At 47.5% G+C, this 17,031-nt stretch overlaps 1 protein-coding gene across 10 annotated transcripts in view; it reads left to right on the top strand.

The window, feature by feature from the left end:
* HDAC4 (histone deacetylase 4) overlaps positions 1–17,031 on the top strand; it is a 257,352-nt gene that overhangs the window by 60,771 nt on the left and 179,550 nt on the right. For 3 of the 10 annotated variants that reach the window (XM_054069691.1, XM_054069685.1, XM_054069689.1), the window contains exon 1: positions 2,483–2,652. The exons of 2 other annotated variants lie outside the window; for them this stretch is intronic. In XM_054069691.1, the coding sequence (XP_053925666.1) occupies positions 2,544–2,652 (109 nt within the window). In that variant the 5' untranslated portion in view covers positions 2,483–2,543. Of the gene's footprint in view, positions 1–2,479; positions 2,653–17,031 lie in introns of those variants that run through there. 5 more of the 10 variants (XM_054069690.1, XM_054069686.1, XM_054069684.1 and 2 more) reach the window with 4 other exon arrangements.

Genomic DNA, 17,031 nt, shown 5'->3' with positions numbered 1-17,031 from the left:
TCCTTTTAAACATAAAGGGGGAAAAAAAAAAGCCTCCCGGGCACTTGCTCTTCGCGTATGGGCTGTGAAGAGGTGAGTGGCTTCTCACCTGCTGAGGCTACAGCAAAACTTCTGTGGAGTCTGCGTTGGAGGTGGAACGGTTTGTGTCTTTCGGAAGGCGTCTTGGGCTCAGAGGGTGCAATAGTGGATATTGAGGTATTTCTGTTCAAGGAGCACACTGTTTCAGTGCTGCCCGGTCAGGTGAGATCTTCTAGAGCTCAAAGCAAACACTTAGGTGAGAACCCTGTGGATCCCAAAAGGCATCATCAGGGGAGTGAGCGTGTGTTCTTGCCTAATGCAATGCCTGTAGTTTTGTTACTGTGTTTAACACTGATGAAATACAGCCTCCAGCTTTTATGAAGGATGTATGTATACTTAGGATCATACGGTCCCTGGAAAGCAGACTCTTCGCTTGTCTGTTCAGAGGCGCTGTGGTCCGAGTTTACCAAGGGTAGGTTTGGGCATTAGACCTCTGACCTGTCCTGTTCTCCACGGAGCACAGTCTTGAAGTTCAGCTGTGTGTTCCACATCACATCTGGGAATCAGCTCGTGTTGGAAGGTGTTTACACCCAGTGTTAAGCTTTGCATTTGGTTATTTGCTACTATGTTTGCAGGAATCCCTTAAAATCTCTCTGCAATAAATGTCTCAGTCAGCAGTGCAGTTGCAGGATAGAGCCAGGACCTGATTTAACTCTGTTGGATGGATTTCTGGTCTCAAGACAGCAAAGAACCATAGAATGGTTTGGGTTGGAAGGGACCTTAAAGATCATCGAGTTCCAACCCTCCTGCCAGACAGGGACACTTCCCACTGGATCAGGATGCTCAAAGCCACGTTCAACCTGGCCTTGAATGCCTCCAGGGAGGGGGCATCCGTGACTTCTCCGGGCAACCTGTGCCAGTGCCTTACCACCCTAATGTCTAATCTAATTCTTCTGTTCTTGAGGCTGAAGAACCCCAACTCTCTCAGTCTCTCCTCATAGCAGAGGTGCTCCGGCCCTTGAATCATCTTTGTGGCCTCCTCTGGACCCATTCCAACAGGTCCATGTCCTCCTTATGTTGGGGATTCCGGTTGAGCTGTGACTCTCTGCAAGGTCATTCCTGAGCAGTGATGTCCATGGGCTTCCTTCCTCTTTCCTCGGAGGAGCTCTGCGAAGGCCCTGTGGGCTGGGTGCCAGGGACGAGCACAATGCCTCGTACTTATTGTGAAACGAACACTTGCGGTTAAGGACCGCAAGCTGGTCCATAAAGGAGAGAGATGAGCTGCTAAAAGCAGAGTGGGATGCTGATATCCAGCGGTTGGTGTTGATTATAGCTGGCTCTGCTATAGGTGTGTTCTGCACTTCCCTTCTGTAGTCTTGAAAAGCCGAAGCTGAACCGGAGGGGGCTTGAGAGGAGATGGGGTATTCCCGAGTGTGTCGGCCCACACTCGCAGCTGTGGTTGCAACAGTAAGAGACCGTATTGCTCAACAGGCAGGCAGCTCTTTAGCTAAGCATTGATTTTGCAATGCACAGCTAGCAAAATTAAACTGGGTAAATCACTGATGGGAAAACAAAGGTTTGATGGTGGTTTTTTTCCCCTTTTTTTCCAGTGGTTTCTACCTGTGGATGAAAGAGAGTTGCAGGGCCCCGAGCTCTCTGAATGTCTGCTAACAAGGTTTAGTCTTGGTTCTCTTCTCCAAGTTGTAATTAAATTTTGAAATGGAAAAGTGATAAGGAATCTTAGTGCAGGGGCGCTCCTCATGCTGTAGAGTTAACCTGCAGCTTTTGGGTCCTGCTCCAGTAGAGCTGTGAAAATCTGATTAACCCAAAAGAGATGAGGTGTGCCCTGAGTGACGCCGGATAAAACAAAGCATTTGCACGTGTAGGGAACAGCTTGATTGCTGTGAACAGGTAGAGAAGAAACAGCCTCCCAGCGTTTCTTTGCTCCGGTATCATCGCTGTAGGGTATCGGCAGGAAAGGCAAACGCTCTGCTGGGCTGTCCTTGCAGGAGAGATGAGCCTCCAGCCCTGTGTCCTGCTGCTGAGCATGGCAGTGGTGGGAAAGGCAGCTGCCTGCTCCATGGTGTGTTAAAGAGGTGCAAGAAGGTATTTTTTGTTTCTCCTGGAGGGGCTGCGTCGAGGCGGGGTGGTGGAGGGGAAAGGACAGTTGCCTGCATTCACTTTGTTTGATCGCTGGTGTTAATAGCAAAGGCAGATTTGGCTCTGGTGTGTGCAGGTGCATTTCGGCACTAAACGTGAGCTGTTGTTGTGGCACGTTGTGCTTATCGCATACCTTTGACCACCTCACCCAGCGATCCCTGCCCGGTCAGCAGCTTTTCCTGGTGCTCCCAGCCTGAGCCACAGCGGTCCAAGAAGCAGTCTGCCTTGCACACGGCGGTTTGTCTTCTTACAGCTGGCTTGGATTTTCTGCAGTCTTAAGCAGTGAAACACTTCTCTGGCCGCTGGAAGGTTGGTCCTGCCCAGGGCTGGTTTGGGCAGGCTGGCTGGCAGCTCCGCAGAGCAATATGTTACAGTCCTGCAGCACTGAGAAGAGAGAGGTGGGCAGCTTCAGGCGTGCGGTGTTTGCTTCCAGGGCACGATATCGGTGTGTCTTCTTTGCAGAGAAGCAGAAAGGTAAGGATAAATTTACATAAAATGATAACCTATTGAAGGAGAAGTAATAGCTTTGAAAGAAATTGGAGTGCCTTTTCTGAAAACAGAACCTGGGTACCAAGTTCAGCATCAAAATCTTTAAAGAGGCTAATGCAGAAATGCTTAAACAAGGATTTACAGGGAGAGAAACTGAGAAAATTGGCTTTATGGTGTTTTAAACTGCAGAAGAATAGGGCGGAAAGAGATTACCACTCTCTTCTGTGCCTGCGTACAGCTGCACGCGAAGGCTTCACAGCTGTATTTTCTGAGCATCTTTACAAAACTCACCTAGAGTTCCCTATTGGAGACCTCGCAGCTGCTGGCAGCTCTGCCGTGGAGAGCAGCTGCTCTTTCGACAAGTGCATTTTTATCATGGGAGATGCCGGTGGAGTGGAAATGAGCAAGAAACAACTGTTTATGTAATCTGTGCCCTATAGATCCGTTCCCGTGCAGACAAGCCCTTTGCTTGTCGCAGCAGTGTGCACCTTGAACTGTGTTGCTATAAATAGCTGCCGTGCCGAGCAGCAGCACCTTCTGAGAAGCTCCAGTGCCTCTGGGTGCAGGCAGGGCTGGGAGGAGCTCCCACCTTTGGGAAAGCAGTGTCGTGAGAGTCCTGCTACTCCTCTTGGTCTGTTGGGATTTTGGAAAGGGCCCTTCCACACCTGGGGTTCGTCTGTACAGAGTTTCATGCATACGATAACACTTCTTTCTCATTTCTCACCCTAATTGCCAAATTGATGTTCAGGCAATATAAATCATTTATCAGCTGAAGCTCTTCTGGGGCTCCTGTAGCAACTCCTGATCCTAATACCTCTAGAAAATTCTTTCCGGTTTTACATTAAATACTCAGAGTTGGTGATTCTCTAAGTCTTGATTAAACCTGTGCATGTCAGGAATGTGCCCGGGGTCAGCTCTGGAGCGACGTTTCAGCAGGGCAGTCAAAATACTTGCTTTAGTTAAGTGATTGAAGTTTTTAATCAGAATAGTTTTCAAGCATGCAAAAAATAAACCAGTACTAAGAGTTTCAACTCCGCAAAGTACAGCAGAGTAAAAGTATTGCAACCTTACGCCATGGCATTTATGGTGATCCCTGATTTTTTAATGGCTTCATCCTATTTCCCCCTTGTAGTCTGGTAACTCATTATAGATACTGTAAAGCTTCTTGTTCCCGGATCGTGCCGTATGCCATACATCCACGGTAAGCTTTGTGGAGCCAGGTGCAGGCACTGATGACCATGTCAAGGACTCTGCCTTTGTTGACTTCCCGTAAATTTGGATGTTTTTCTTTACTGCAGTGGGGGTTTGGGAAGTTCTTACGTGAGCATTCCCATTGAAGCTGGGTTACAAAGTCCTGGGAGGGTTTTGCTGTGCTACAGGGATCTCTTGTTTGGATCCAACAGAATCCAGTCCCAACAGGACTCCGGTGATTTAACAAAAACAAGCTTCCTTTCCATAATCATAATTTCTTACTCCTTTCTCTGTTCTTCCTCCTTTCTGCCTCTAAAGCAGAGGCTCTTTAATGTCAGGGAGAAGGGCTCGAGAAAAATCTGTTACAAGTTTTGCATTTTTTTCCTCAAATCTCTGAAGGTTTTCAAACATTGCCCCTGCTTTACATTTCTAAAACAAAACAAAAACCCAACTCATACTTCTGCTTTAGATTTATTAATTTGAAATGACCCATGTGCAGCTCTTCCAGAGGTGTGAGTGCAGTTTCTTGTGCCGGTGTCTCTCTCCTCTTATCTTCAGAGATATCGAAGATGCCAATAAATCACCAAGTGCTGCCCTTGCTGCTCAGTGTGCTTCCGCCAGCTCTTAACACTCATTGAGGTGGTGGTGGGGAATGCCTTAAAAAACATCTACGCTCTGAATATGCTTCTTATATTTATGTAGCATGCATGTTTTATTGACTTCAGTTTTTAAAAGTGTCTGTTATTCACAAGTGGTAAAGCTGTGAGAGCAGCCCTGAGCTTTTTTACCAATCCCCGGTGACGTTTCTTGGTGGATACCGTCATGTCCTGGCTTATTTTAAACATTCAAGTCCATTGGAAAAAAGACGAGTACTTGGGAGAGAGGAAGGGGGTGGCTACTGCACAGGATTTAAAAAGAAGAAAGCGGCTGCTAGAGGTGAGACCCTTTCTCAATAAACAAAACTGCTTTGGTGACACATGTGGAGCACAAGCCTTATGAGGAGCGACTGAGGCAACTGGGGTTGTTTGAACTGGAGAAGAGGAGGCTGAGGGGTGACCTTGTTGCTCGCTACAGCTCCCTGAAAGGAGGTCGTAGCGAGGCAGGCGCTGGTCTCTTCTGCCGAGTAACAAGTGATGGGACAAGAAGAAAATGGCTTCAAGTTGTGCCAGGGGAGGTTTAGGCTGGATATTAGGAAAAAATTCTTTACTAAAGAGCGGTGAAGCATTGGCAGCAGCTGCCCAGTACAGTGCTGGAGTCTCCCTGGAGGTGTTCAAAAAGTGGATACACGTGGCACTTCAGGACATGGCTTTGTAGGTACAGTGGTGTTGGCCTCATGGTTGGGCTGGATGAGCTTAGAGGGCTTTTCCAACCTTAACAATTGTATGATTCTTTTTTCCCCAGTTGTAACCTGGTCTTGTTGCCATAACTGAGTTACAGGTACTGCACTGGCTTTGGTTGTGGGTGGTGTTCTAGAGCCTTTTGTTAGTGTGCAAGGAAGCTCTCCCAGGGAGAGTACCACGATGCTGATTTTGTCTGGAAGACTGTTGAGGGAGCTGGGAAGCACGGCCCAGATAGGATTTTCTCAGGACAACAGTCTTTAAGTTATATTCTTCAATAGTGTTAAACTCTTAAAATGGAAGCCTTCAAAAAATCAGATGTGGGAGAAATCGGCTCAGTTTGAACTTTGTCTTTCATCAGTTTAATAGTAGCTATTAAAAACTAAAAGGGTTTTAAAAAATGAAATGTTTTTAGGCCATCCTGTGCTAGTTTGTTATTTAATTCTACTTCCACAATTTTTAAGGGGATCAGCTGCCCATAGCAAAGATTTTAGCCTGTCAGGCGGCCCTTAAACTTGTTTTGTTTTGTTTTCTTTTTACAGTCTCTCTGCAAACAGCATTCCTTGCACTGTTTCTTGTGCCCCACTGGGGTAGTGAAAAATCAGTGGGGCAGGAGACGTTGGGCGAGTCTGTTCCGTGGGATCCCAGTGTTCCGGAGGCACCGAGCACTGTGTGTGGTTCGGATGAGTCCTACAGCAAGTTCTTGAGTGCTTCTCAGTGCTGGGGATCCCACAATACCTCTGACTTCTCGGCAGGAGCTGAGGTAGCTCAAACTAACACCAAAACCCCTGAAAAGCCAATGAAATGAGGTGTTTGATGTAAGAGCGAACAAACACTGCAGTAGTCATCTTGACTGGGTGGGAGAGGAAAAGTCATTGGGGTGACACTGCTCAGACCCCTGTTTCAGACCAGGGGAAGTGGCAGGACTTTAAATTCTTCAAACTTAAGTTATGGTAGTGATGGTGTCTGGAGCTTCCCCGCTCTCCCCTGCGTAAGCATACTTTGTGTGGTGTTTAGATGGCAAACGCGGGAAAAAGCCATTTGAGTCCAAATTCCTTCCCAAAATTCTGCTGCTTCTGATGCTGGTGGTTGGATTGAGCGAGCACAGCTGAGCACAGTCACAGTCTGAGCTGCCTGTTGGTATTCCCTTTGAGCCTGTTCTTGCTGGTTTCCCGAGTTAGAAATCATAATTCAATTTCTGCTGTAACAATAGATACTGCCCTTTACAACAGTCGTTTTTCACAGCGGTTAATCCTGATGATGAAAAATCTGTGGTCATGGGTGTGCAAAGTACAAAACGCCTGATGTAAAGCACGACGAAAAGCTGAAATACAAAAAAAAGTGATGGAATTGCTTTGAAGTAATTTTTTTGTCTCTCTTTTCATGAGGTGTCAATGAATGCTTAAGCATTCTTTGCAGCTGGGAAAAATGTTTTGTTTTTAATTTTAGCCCTGCTAATAAAGTCTTGTCATGTATGTCAATGAAGCAGAAAGAAAATTACTACAGAGCTAACTGCAGGTTGTCATTAAAGCTGATTTCCTGCATTAAGCCAAAAACAATGCAGGATTTCATTTCTGGACTTCCTAAATACGTTAGTCGTGCTGATGGCTTCCTAAAGCCCAAACCCAAAGAGCTATAGAAATTTACTTTGTTTGAACAAAGTCATTATTTGCTCCTGTCCGTCACCTTGTCCTGATCTTCATATGCTGATGTGCTGCTGCCCTCTCTTCTTTTTAAGAGAAAGTGCTTTGGCTTCCAGCTGTTGACACTTGCAGGCAGCTGCTTGTAGGGTCCTGCCTGAAGAACCCCTTCCTCCCTTCGTTTGGCTGAGGAAATAAGAGACGATCTGTTGTTGGAGAGCACAGCTGAAGTTGCATCCTGCCAGATTCTTAGGCAGCAATGTAACGAGGGAAAAGATCCTGCCTGAGCACTTAGGACTTTGCTCATAGCAACTGAGAACTCAGCACTGCTTAAAAGAAATCTTCCAACCAGATAATTGAGTGTAAACAGAAGAAAGGGGAGTTTTCTGGGAGCGAGCTATAAAAAATAGCTGTTCTTAGATTTTTTGAAGCTCAGATTAAATAATTTGTTCTAGCGTGTCACTTTGATAGCTCCTCATTGTCTGCAGTCTTACTTGCATTTTTACCTCCTCTCAAGCGTGAGCTGCTGGAAGGTTTTGGGGCATCAGTTATTTTAGTGGCTTGTAATAGCCAGAGCTCTAGGGTACGTTCGGCTCTCCTGGCTTCTGTGCTTGACGTAGAGCTTAAAAACAACATGGGGCTGAATGTGTTTATACTGAAAAATATCGAGTCAAATTAGCTTTTAAATTTCCTTCTCAGCAACTGCAGTGCTTCATCAACAAACCTCATCAGGGAGTTGTGCTTTGAGTTGTGTTTTCTTAATGATGACTAAACCAGAAACCAAAGAGGGTGACAACTGCAGTGCTGTGGGATTAAACTTGCGAACCGTGTCCAATTCTGGGCTCCCCAGCTCAGGAGGATGGGGTCAGACTGTTCAGTGGTGCTCAGCAACAGGATAAGGGGCAATGGCACAAACTGGAGCATGGGAAGCTCCACCTGAACATGAGGAAGAATTTCTTTCCTGTGAGGGTGATGGAGCGCTGGGACAGGCTGCCCAGGGTGGTAGTAGAATCTCCTTCTCTGGAGAGGTTCAAACCGACACGGATGTGGTCCTGTGCAGCCTGGTCTGGGTGACCTTGCTTTAGCAGAGGGATTGGACTGGATGAGCTCTAGAGGTCCCTTCCAACCCCCACCATTCTGTGCATCTGTGTGGTAATTCACTCTCTTATGATAATGAGTTTCTGAGAAATCATCTTGCCTTGTTTTCTGCCCTCCTCTCTCTAATTTGCCTCATCCTGGCAAGTTAGATCTGATAGTCTTGTGTTGGTGGAATGACTTCTCCTTACACTGGTTCCAACCACAGTAATGCAGAGAGGTCGAACTTGAGTGCCTCCAACTTTTTGGCCTTGCTAACTTTTGAGCCAGTAGGAAGGGGCCTGTTAATATTTACTGAAAGCTCTTTTCCCTTCAGTTAAAATATCTTCTCTGTAGTGGTGCAGCAGTGTTTAAATGTGGTGATGAGCAGAATGAGAGGCAGGACGGGGTCCAGGCCGTGGAGGGGCTCTGAGTGGGCGGTGTGATGCAGGGGCAGACCTGGGTACACGGGCTGTGTCCGTACTGGGAAGGAACTGGAGCTGAAGGGTGTGCATGTGTCTCACAGGGGCTCGGTCCGACCAACTCTAGTCTGGTTGGGTGGACTGAATATCCCCGAGTGGAGGAATTCTGTTAGGTGGGCTCTTGACGTACCTCTCCTGGGTTAATTTTTCAGCGAAGAAGTCTGGTTTGTGTGCAGAGATGTCTCTGAGAGACCATCCAGAACAGAGTTTGAATGGTGTGTCTCAGAAGATGCCCTTCAGAAGTGTGCTGTTCTCGGTGGTCTGGGAACTGGAGTATCATCGAGGTGCATCCTGGATTGAAGTCACGCTTGTTTGAATCTGTTTACCCACAGTCATGTTTGTCTTGAAATGGTTTAAGAAAAGATTAGTATGAAACAATATCTTCATTTTACTTTGTGCTGTTGGCAGAGTCTCTGTATGTTCCCTTTTGTTTCCTAATTGTTCGCAGGAACATAATGGTGTCATTTTCATGAATTAATTGTGGTAGAAGTTTGTTTGCTCTCTTTGTGTGTGGCGGAGAGAGCTGCAGCAGCATGACACCAGCCTGCTGCTGGTGGCAAGGACCCTCCTTCAGCATAGTGTTTCATTCCCCCAGTTCCCACCCGCTTCCAGCTAGGAGGAGAGCTGAGCTTTTTGTGATTGATGCTGCTGCTCCCAAATTTGCAAATCCAGAGTCTGGTCAGAAGGTCTGACTTGGTTCAGTGCTTTTGCAAACCCCCGGGTGCTGTGGCAGGACACTCGTTGCTACGTCTGGGGCAGATGGGACCTTGCTAAAGTAGGAAGTCTGCTTCTGACTCACCCATGTTCCTGTGGAAGCGTGTCAGCTCCTCCAAGAGAAGCCCACGGCTACCTTGTGGCATGACTCTAGTCTGCAGGCTTTCCAGCTGTGCTGCTCTGAGGATGAAACCATGGAGTCAGGTCATGTTGGCTTTTCATGTCTCTTCTAGGTAGATCGGACTGCGATGCATGGAGAGTATAGGAAGATCCCAGCATTGTCTGCATCTGTGAACACCCTATGCAGAGCCCACATGAGGTGCGAGGAAAGTAGGACCAGATTCGGGTCAGCAAGAGGGAGACCCATAGCTTGGGGTTGGGTAAAATGCTGCTTTTGGCTCTTTCCTGAAGGCACCCTTATGGAATGGGGCAAAACAATTCTGTCCTCAGCCACAAACTTGTCTGTTCCTGCTCTTCATGCTGCTGTGAAGCTCAAGGAAAGTAAAAGAGAAGGGAGAAATGTCTTTACCGTGGAGGAAGAGGTTGAGAATAGAAAGGTCAAAATACACGCTTCAGGAACTGCAGGAAACCGGTGGGGTCTGGTTATGGGTTGTCCCTTGCCTCCACTGGCATCATAAAGTACCTTTCTGACACACTGCTCTTTCCTGCCAAGCTGTAGGGAAGCACAGCAAAATGCTAGTTGCAGATTTGTGCCTGAAGATGTAGAGTAGGACTGTGTTAGCTAGGAGAACCCCAAATGTCTGCTGGGAGGATGAGGGAGCCTTATCGCTAGGGGTCTGTGTTGGACTCTAATGTCTTTCATGATGGTGCTGAGAGTTTGAGTGCATCAGGAAGTTTGTCCACATGCTGTTTTTATGCAAGTGTTACGGTCTGACAACTATGAATCACCCGCTCAGTTCTTGATTTGCGTCAATCAAACCACATTTAAGAGAGGCTTTGTTTGCAGCTTGGAACACAAGACCGAGGCAAGTGTGTGAGTGACTGCTTCAAGCAGCTACTCTTGAAACTGGGCTCCATGGTCTGGGCATAGACTCTGGGGAGAGAGCTTGTGGTTCAAGTGGGAGATGTTCTTTTCCTTCCGGTCCCCCAGACCATTCCGGCTGGGATGCTGAGTTGTCGCTGAACCGTTGGAATGCACAGGTTTGGGCTTGTGATTGAGAGACTGCTGCGATGAGTGTTTTTGTAGAAAAGGATATAGGTTTGTCTTTATATTTAACTATTTGTTTGGGTTTCTTTTAATACGAAGAACTTCAATCAAATGAAACTCTTAACAGAATGATCTTTCCGTTTCTCCAGGCGTGGGAGTCCTTTCTTGCAGAATTGTGTATACTTTTAGCAGCGAGTCTGTACTCTCTCACCTAGAAACTGTGCCTGTAGCAGGATTGCCAGCCAGGCCATGTCAGTGCCAAAACGGAGCTCCCACCTTGAAGCAGGCTGCACGCCCTCAGATAATTCCCTTTGGCAAACTCGGCCTCGGTGTGGGCATGGCTTCAGGCTGCTGAGACAGTCTTTTGGAGAGGCACTACCAGAGGAGCAACAACCCCAAACCCCACAACTGCATTGCTGCTCTTCCCTTGCGATCGCTGGTACCCAGCTAGAGATCTTTTAAACAGTTACAGAGCTGTTCCTGGAAATGCGCTGAGGTTTTACTCGTTCCGTTCTGAAGCCCCTGTGGTGAAGGGCTGCTCAGCAGTTAGGCAGGCTGCAAGGTGCATGCCATCTTGCTGTGTACAAGGCCCATCGTTAAGTCCTTTCCCTTTTTTCCTTTCACTTGTGGGTGAGAGAGACCATTTTTCCTCCTTCCACCTCTCCTCCCAGCTTTCAGGACCCATATCTGAGGTCCTCGCTAGCTCTGCTTTCCCTTGTCCTAAACCCACCCTTGACCTAGTTCGTTCTCAAACCACTTCCCTGCCTCTTCCTCTCTCCATGCTTTCAGCTCATTGAAGTCTCTTCTCCTCCTTCCCATCCGCCCCTGGCACCGGTCCTTGTGCTCATCAAAACATTGATCTCATGGGCTGTAGGCTTGCCAGCATAATAAGGCCACTGCTCTTCCAAACACTCTTTTTCCCCCCTCTTACAAACACAGAAGCATTTTTTTCCTTCATTAGACTCTCACTATTTCTCAGGCTGAAATTAGAGGTTTAATTCTTCCTTTCCTGCTGACAGCCATGGAAATGAGCTAATTTCCAAGTGTCAGGATGCTGATCCTTATCTCATTGAGTTCCCAAAGAAGGTAATAAAATAACGGTAAGAATAAATTGTTGTAGCAGATGCAGCACATAGGCATATGGCAGTATATTCATTTCTCACGCTCTACCCAACTTTTAAAATAAATCAGTAAATGTTGATAAAACGCAACAGAGCATGCAAAGGATTTTTTTTTTTCCCCTCTTCCCATATTTTCCTCCTCTGGACTTCCTGATCGTAAATTTTGGCCTGTTTTAACTGTCTGGTTTTTGGACACCCTTCGTCTTTCCCTGTGGAAATGAACAGGAACATGCCTGCTGGCCTCTTTCTGCAGACTTGAGGATGTTGTTGCTTGCTGATTTTAAGCCTCAGAGGCTGACTAGCAGCGAGGTAGCTGTTTCATCCATTCATGACATCTTAGAGAATCGTAGAATGGTTTGGGATGGAAAGAACCTTAAATCCCATCCAGTTCCAGCTTCCCTGGACCTCCCACTGGACCACGTTGCTCAAAGCCTCGTCCAGCCTGTATATTTGCAGCATGGTAGTCCATAGCATCTGTGAAATTACTTGGAGATTGAGACCAAACAGTCTTCTTGAACATTGCAGAGAACCCTCATGTGCCCAACCGCTATCGCTTTTCCTTACATAAATCTCTTTTTGAGTTGTTACAGTGTGCTGTTCCTTATCCTTATACTGGATAAGTCAGTGTGATGGACTGTTCTTGCCCACATTGCAGGTGACAGCAGAGGAGTGTTCGATGCGCTTACTGGTGCTTATGGATTATAACTGCTGTTCTTCATGTACTATCTATCAATCAACCAAGCTACCCCTGGTCTTGCCACTGGTCTGGCGATGGCAGAGCTGTGACGTGGACAGTGTTCGTGCTCTCTATGGCTCCTGTCCAGAGACTTGTTTACTTTGCAGCGGTTCTGCTCCTCGAACTCCATTATTGCACGTAGGAAAATGAATGTAAAACACATAAAAATAGTAATAAAGTAAAATTTCTCTTGAAAGTGGGAGAAATAGGTCCTTTTTGTATTTGAAATCTTGTGTTGATCCCTTCCTTCCTGTTGACTAAAGGAGTGTTGGAGGAGGTGTTCGAGATGTGTGTGTGGGAACTATATCTTTCCTTTCTCAAGGCGTTTAAGCGACAGTGTCCTGGTTTCGTATGCTTAATGAGGATGGCTGTGAGAATGGACCTGTTCTACCATGGTGTTTTATCACAGCAACTATATAGAATCAGAGAATCGTTTAGGTTGGGAAAGACCTTTAAGATCATCGAGTCTTAACCGTTTACCCAGCACTGTGAATACCACTGCTAAACCATGTCCCTAAGGACCATGTCTCCAAGTCTTTTAAATCCTTCCAAGGATGGTGACTCCACTTCCCTGGGCAGTCTTTTCCCATTATTGACAACTCTTTCAATGAAGAATTTTTTTTTCTTAGTCTCCAATCTAAACCTCTCCTGTTACAATTGGAGGCCATTTCCTCTCATCCTATCACTTCTTACTTGGAAAAGAGACCAGCACCCACCTCACTACAATCTCCTTTCAGGGAGCTGTAGAGAGCAATAAAGTCTCCCCTCAGCCTCCTCCAGGCTGAACAGCCCCAGGTCCCTCAGCCACTCCCATACCCCTGTGCTCCAGACCCTTTGACAAACAGGCGTAGCTTTTATATGGAGAAAAAGAGTGTCTTTGCAGGGCGCAGTGTTGGTTCCACGCTGGTGTTCAGGAGGACTTCAGGGAGGTGCCCTCAGGCAACGTGGCTGCCCTTGTAGGTGTGTGTGGTGGGACACATGACTGGAGAAGTCAGCTGGAGTCAGAGGATTCCCTAGAGCAGAAATTCTCCTCTGTTTTTTTTTGAGATGTTTGACAAATCCCACCAGTTTAGTGAAGTAGATGGGGATTCCTGGCACCTTCTCACTCTCCTTAGCTTGCAGTCCTTCGCAGGCTGAGCACTCACTGGCTGGCAAGTGGCTGCTGAGTCTCTGGTCCTTCCAGGGGCGCTTGGCCACCAAATTCCGCTTGTGCAGCCTGGGAAAACCCCACAGCACTAGCCTAGCCCAAAGGGGAGGTGGTGGTGTGCCTGGAGTGATGCTGCTATTGGAAGAGTGTTTCCCTGCTAAGAAGTTACAGAAGTTGTAAAGACCAACTGTCACCAGCTGCAGTGAATAAATTGTTTGAACTTTGATTTATGGACAACTGCATTTTGAAATTAGGAGATGGCTACACTTAACGCGAAAGAATGAGTAAAAGAGCTGTGTGATACAAAGGGCTTTGAAGAAAACAAGATCGTTCTTGGGCTTAGAAACGGGACGATGCACACAACCAGTGCTGTACTGGGCTGGATTGTTTTAAGCCTGCATGTGACTGGTTCAGTGGTTTATGTCTTTTATCCGCACGAGCTCTAGAATGTTTCAGAACACAGATCTTAACCCAGCAGCTGCTTTATGATGAAATGTTTCTGGTCTGGCAGACGGTAGGTGCTGTTGCACAGCATTGACCCTCTCTGGAGCCTGTTTAGGTGTCTCCTCTGCATCCCTAAGTCAGTGTTAGAGGAGGGAATGCGTGGCAGGCGGTTCCTGCTGGGCTGCGGGCGCGCGGGGCCTTGGCGACACATGTGGGACTGCATCCAACGAGGTCAAGTGCAAGGTCCTGCACCTGGGTCGGGGCAGTTCCAAGCACAAATGCAGGCGGGCTGGAGGATGGATTGAGAGCAGCCCTGGACGTGGCGTGTTGGTGGATGAGAAGCTCAATGTGAGCTGGCGATGTGCACAGGTTAGAAAGACGCCCGTATCCTGGGCTGCATCCAAAGCGGTGTGGCCAGCAGGGTGAGGAAGGGGATTCCGCCCCTCTGCTCGTGTGAGACCCCACCTGGAGTCCTGCGTTCAGATCTGGAGTCCTCAGCACAGGAAGGATGTGGATCTGTTAGAGCAACTCCGGAGGAGGCCATGAAGATGATCTGAGGGCTGAAGTACTTCCTCTGCGAGGAAGGGCTGAGAGAGTTGGGGTTGTACATTCTGGAGAAGAGAAGGCCACGGGGAGACCTTATAACAGCTTCCAGTACTGAAAAGGGGCTCCAGGAAAGCTCTTGATCAGGGAGTGCAGGGATGGGATGATGTGCAATGGGTTTCAGCTGAAAGAGGGGAGATTGAGATGAGATCTTAGGAAGAAATGTTTGGCTGTGAGGGTGGGGAGGCTCTGGCCCCAGTTTCCCAGGGAAATGGCGGCTGCCCCATCCCTGGAGGGGTTCAGGGCCAGGTTGGATGAGGATTTGAGCAACTTGATCCAGTGGGAGGTGTCCCTGCCCATGGCAGGGGCATCGGAACTGAATGATCTTTAAGGTCCCTTCCAACCCAGACTGTTCTGTGATTCCATGCTATGATTCATTATGCCAGGCTTTGATTCTGCTCTGCTGCCCCCACAGCGGCTCAGAGAAGGCTGCCAGAGCAGGATCGAACAGTCTGGTGAGAGCAGAGACCTTTCTGGAGGAGAGCTGCTCGGCACACGTGTTTAGGGCAGGGGAAGAGAGGAAGTATTGCGTCTGTTTGTCCAGAACACGACGTGTTTCAGGGTTACCTGCTTTAGTGACAGCTCGTGGGGTGGTAGAAAGCTGTGGGAGGAAGAAATCAGGTGTCCTGAGAAGGCCCAAATAGGAGGGGAAAGCTGTGATCAGTCAAACCGTGCTTAATTCTGGCACCTTCTTTGTGCTTCATCTCCTTTCCTAACAGTATCCTGAGCAAGCTGAAAAAGCAAGACGGGAAATGCTTTTTCCAGCCTAAGCTAGAGGAAAGCTTTTGGTAGTAATTCAGTGGAAATTAAAGTTAAATATTTCTATTAGCTTGACTCTAAGTGGAAATTGTTAAATGCTCCAGGATGCTGTCATTCTGTAACCTAAGAAGGCTTTCAAGATGTTTTTGCTCCTCTTTACCGGCTTTCCAAGTCCTCAATTTGATCGTCAACTTTTTGAAGCTCTTCACAATATGAAAAATCTCTATTGTGTTTTAACTCTTTATAAGTAATACTTCTGTCCCTATAATGTTAACACAACACCCGCAGGCCAGGGCCCCCTGTTTGGTGTTGATTTGGTGAAGTTTGGTTTTGTCAGGTACCTGCCTGTGTTCCAAACCCCTTTTTAATCTCCAGCAGCGTAGCAGCTCAGGTGCTTTCAGAGTGCAGTCTCGGGCCTGGCTCTTTGATATCCCCGGGAATCGTGCAGGCGGAAATGGGGGGAAATTGTATGTACGTGTATGATGTGAACTTCTAGCTGGGATTCTGACTTTCAGGGGAATATTTTATTTTTGTATATAGCCTGTAGAAGGTTAGTCCTTTGGAAATGTAAACTTACCCTCGATTGAGTTATCGGTTTGTTGTACCTCAAAATATGGGTCTTATTTCAAATTAGTGTGGGTTTTGTTTATTTCATCCACTGGCTACTCTGGCTCACTGTATGTCTATAGCAGCAGTTCACAGAATCATAGAATCACAGAATCACAAGCTTGGAAAGGACCCATTGGATCATCGAGTCCAACCACTCCTAACACTCCCTAAACCATGTCCCTAAGCACTTCATCCACCCGTTCCTTAAACACCTCCAGGGAAGGCGACTCGACCCCCTCCCTGGGCAGCTGTTCCAGTGCCCCATGACTCTTACTGTGAAGAATTTTTTTCTGATATCCAACCTGAACCTCCCCTGGCAGAGCTTCAGGCCATTCCCCCTTGTCCTGTCCTCTGTCACTTGGGGGGAGAGCCCAGCTCCCTCCTCTCCACAACCTCCTTTCAGGTAGTTGTAGAGAGTAATAAGGTCTCCCCTCAGCCTTTGGTAGTTGCCCCCTCAACTTTGGTAGTTGCTACGCTTCTACCAAAGAGCTGGTACAGAAACAGAAATGAGATGCAGGAGCAAGATGGGGGAGGGAGTGGGACCTGCCAAAGTGAGTCCTTTTGCAGAGCAGATACTGGTTGTAAAGCCTTTTGGGCCTCCTGTGAGCTTTCTGCTCTGGAGCCCTGAGCTCTACGCACGCCTTAGGCATTGGTGTGTAGTGCCCTTAACCAGAGGTAGCTGTTGGGTGGGGGAGAGGAGGTTATAGCCTCTGTAGTAGTACACGGGGTTTGCAGTGGGGCCCTTCTCACTCTGCCTTGAAAGAATCGTCATAGAATTATAGAATGTCCTGAGTTGGAAGGGACCCTTGAGGATCATCAAGCCCAACTCTTGTCCCTGCCCAGGACAACCCCAACATTCACACCGTGTGTCTGAGGGCATTGGCCAAATGCTTCTGGAATATTGTAAGCCTTGGTGCCGTGACTGCTTCCCTGGGGAGCAGTTCCGGTGCTCCACCACCCTCTGGGGGAAGAACCTGTTTCCTCCTCGGAAGATTCCTAAACAACGGGTAAACAAGAGCCTCCTTGATCTTTGTGTTTCTTAACTGCCCATTCAAAGTCTTCGTTGATTACTTTTATATATTACCTGCTTTCAAGGACAGACAATAATCTTACATTCATAATAAAACCTACTGTATTGCAAAGGATGACTTGCATTTCGAATGGAGTACACAGGAGTGAAAATAGCTTTTCCTTACATGGTTTTATTGGTCATTTGATGTGTGTTTAGGGAATCTGGCATGATGCGCTGCCAGCGTGGCAGGAACAGATTGACTGTCCTTCACCGAGTGAGGGCTGACCGGGCTCCCCACCTCTGAGAGCCATCAAAGCTATGCCTGAA

Source organism: Cuculus canorus, chromosome 6 (assembly GCF_017976375.1).
Source record: "Cuculus canorus isolate bCucCan1 chromosome 6, bCucCan1.pri, whole genome shotgun sequence".
NCBI lineage: Eukaryota > Metazoa > Chordata > Aves > Cuculiformes > Cuculidae > Cuculus > Cuculus canorus.
This window is presented reverse-complemented; position numbering and strand designations above follow the sequence as displayed.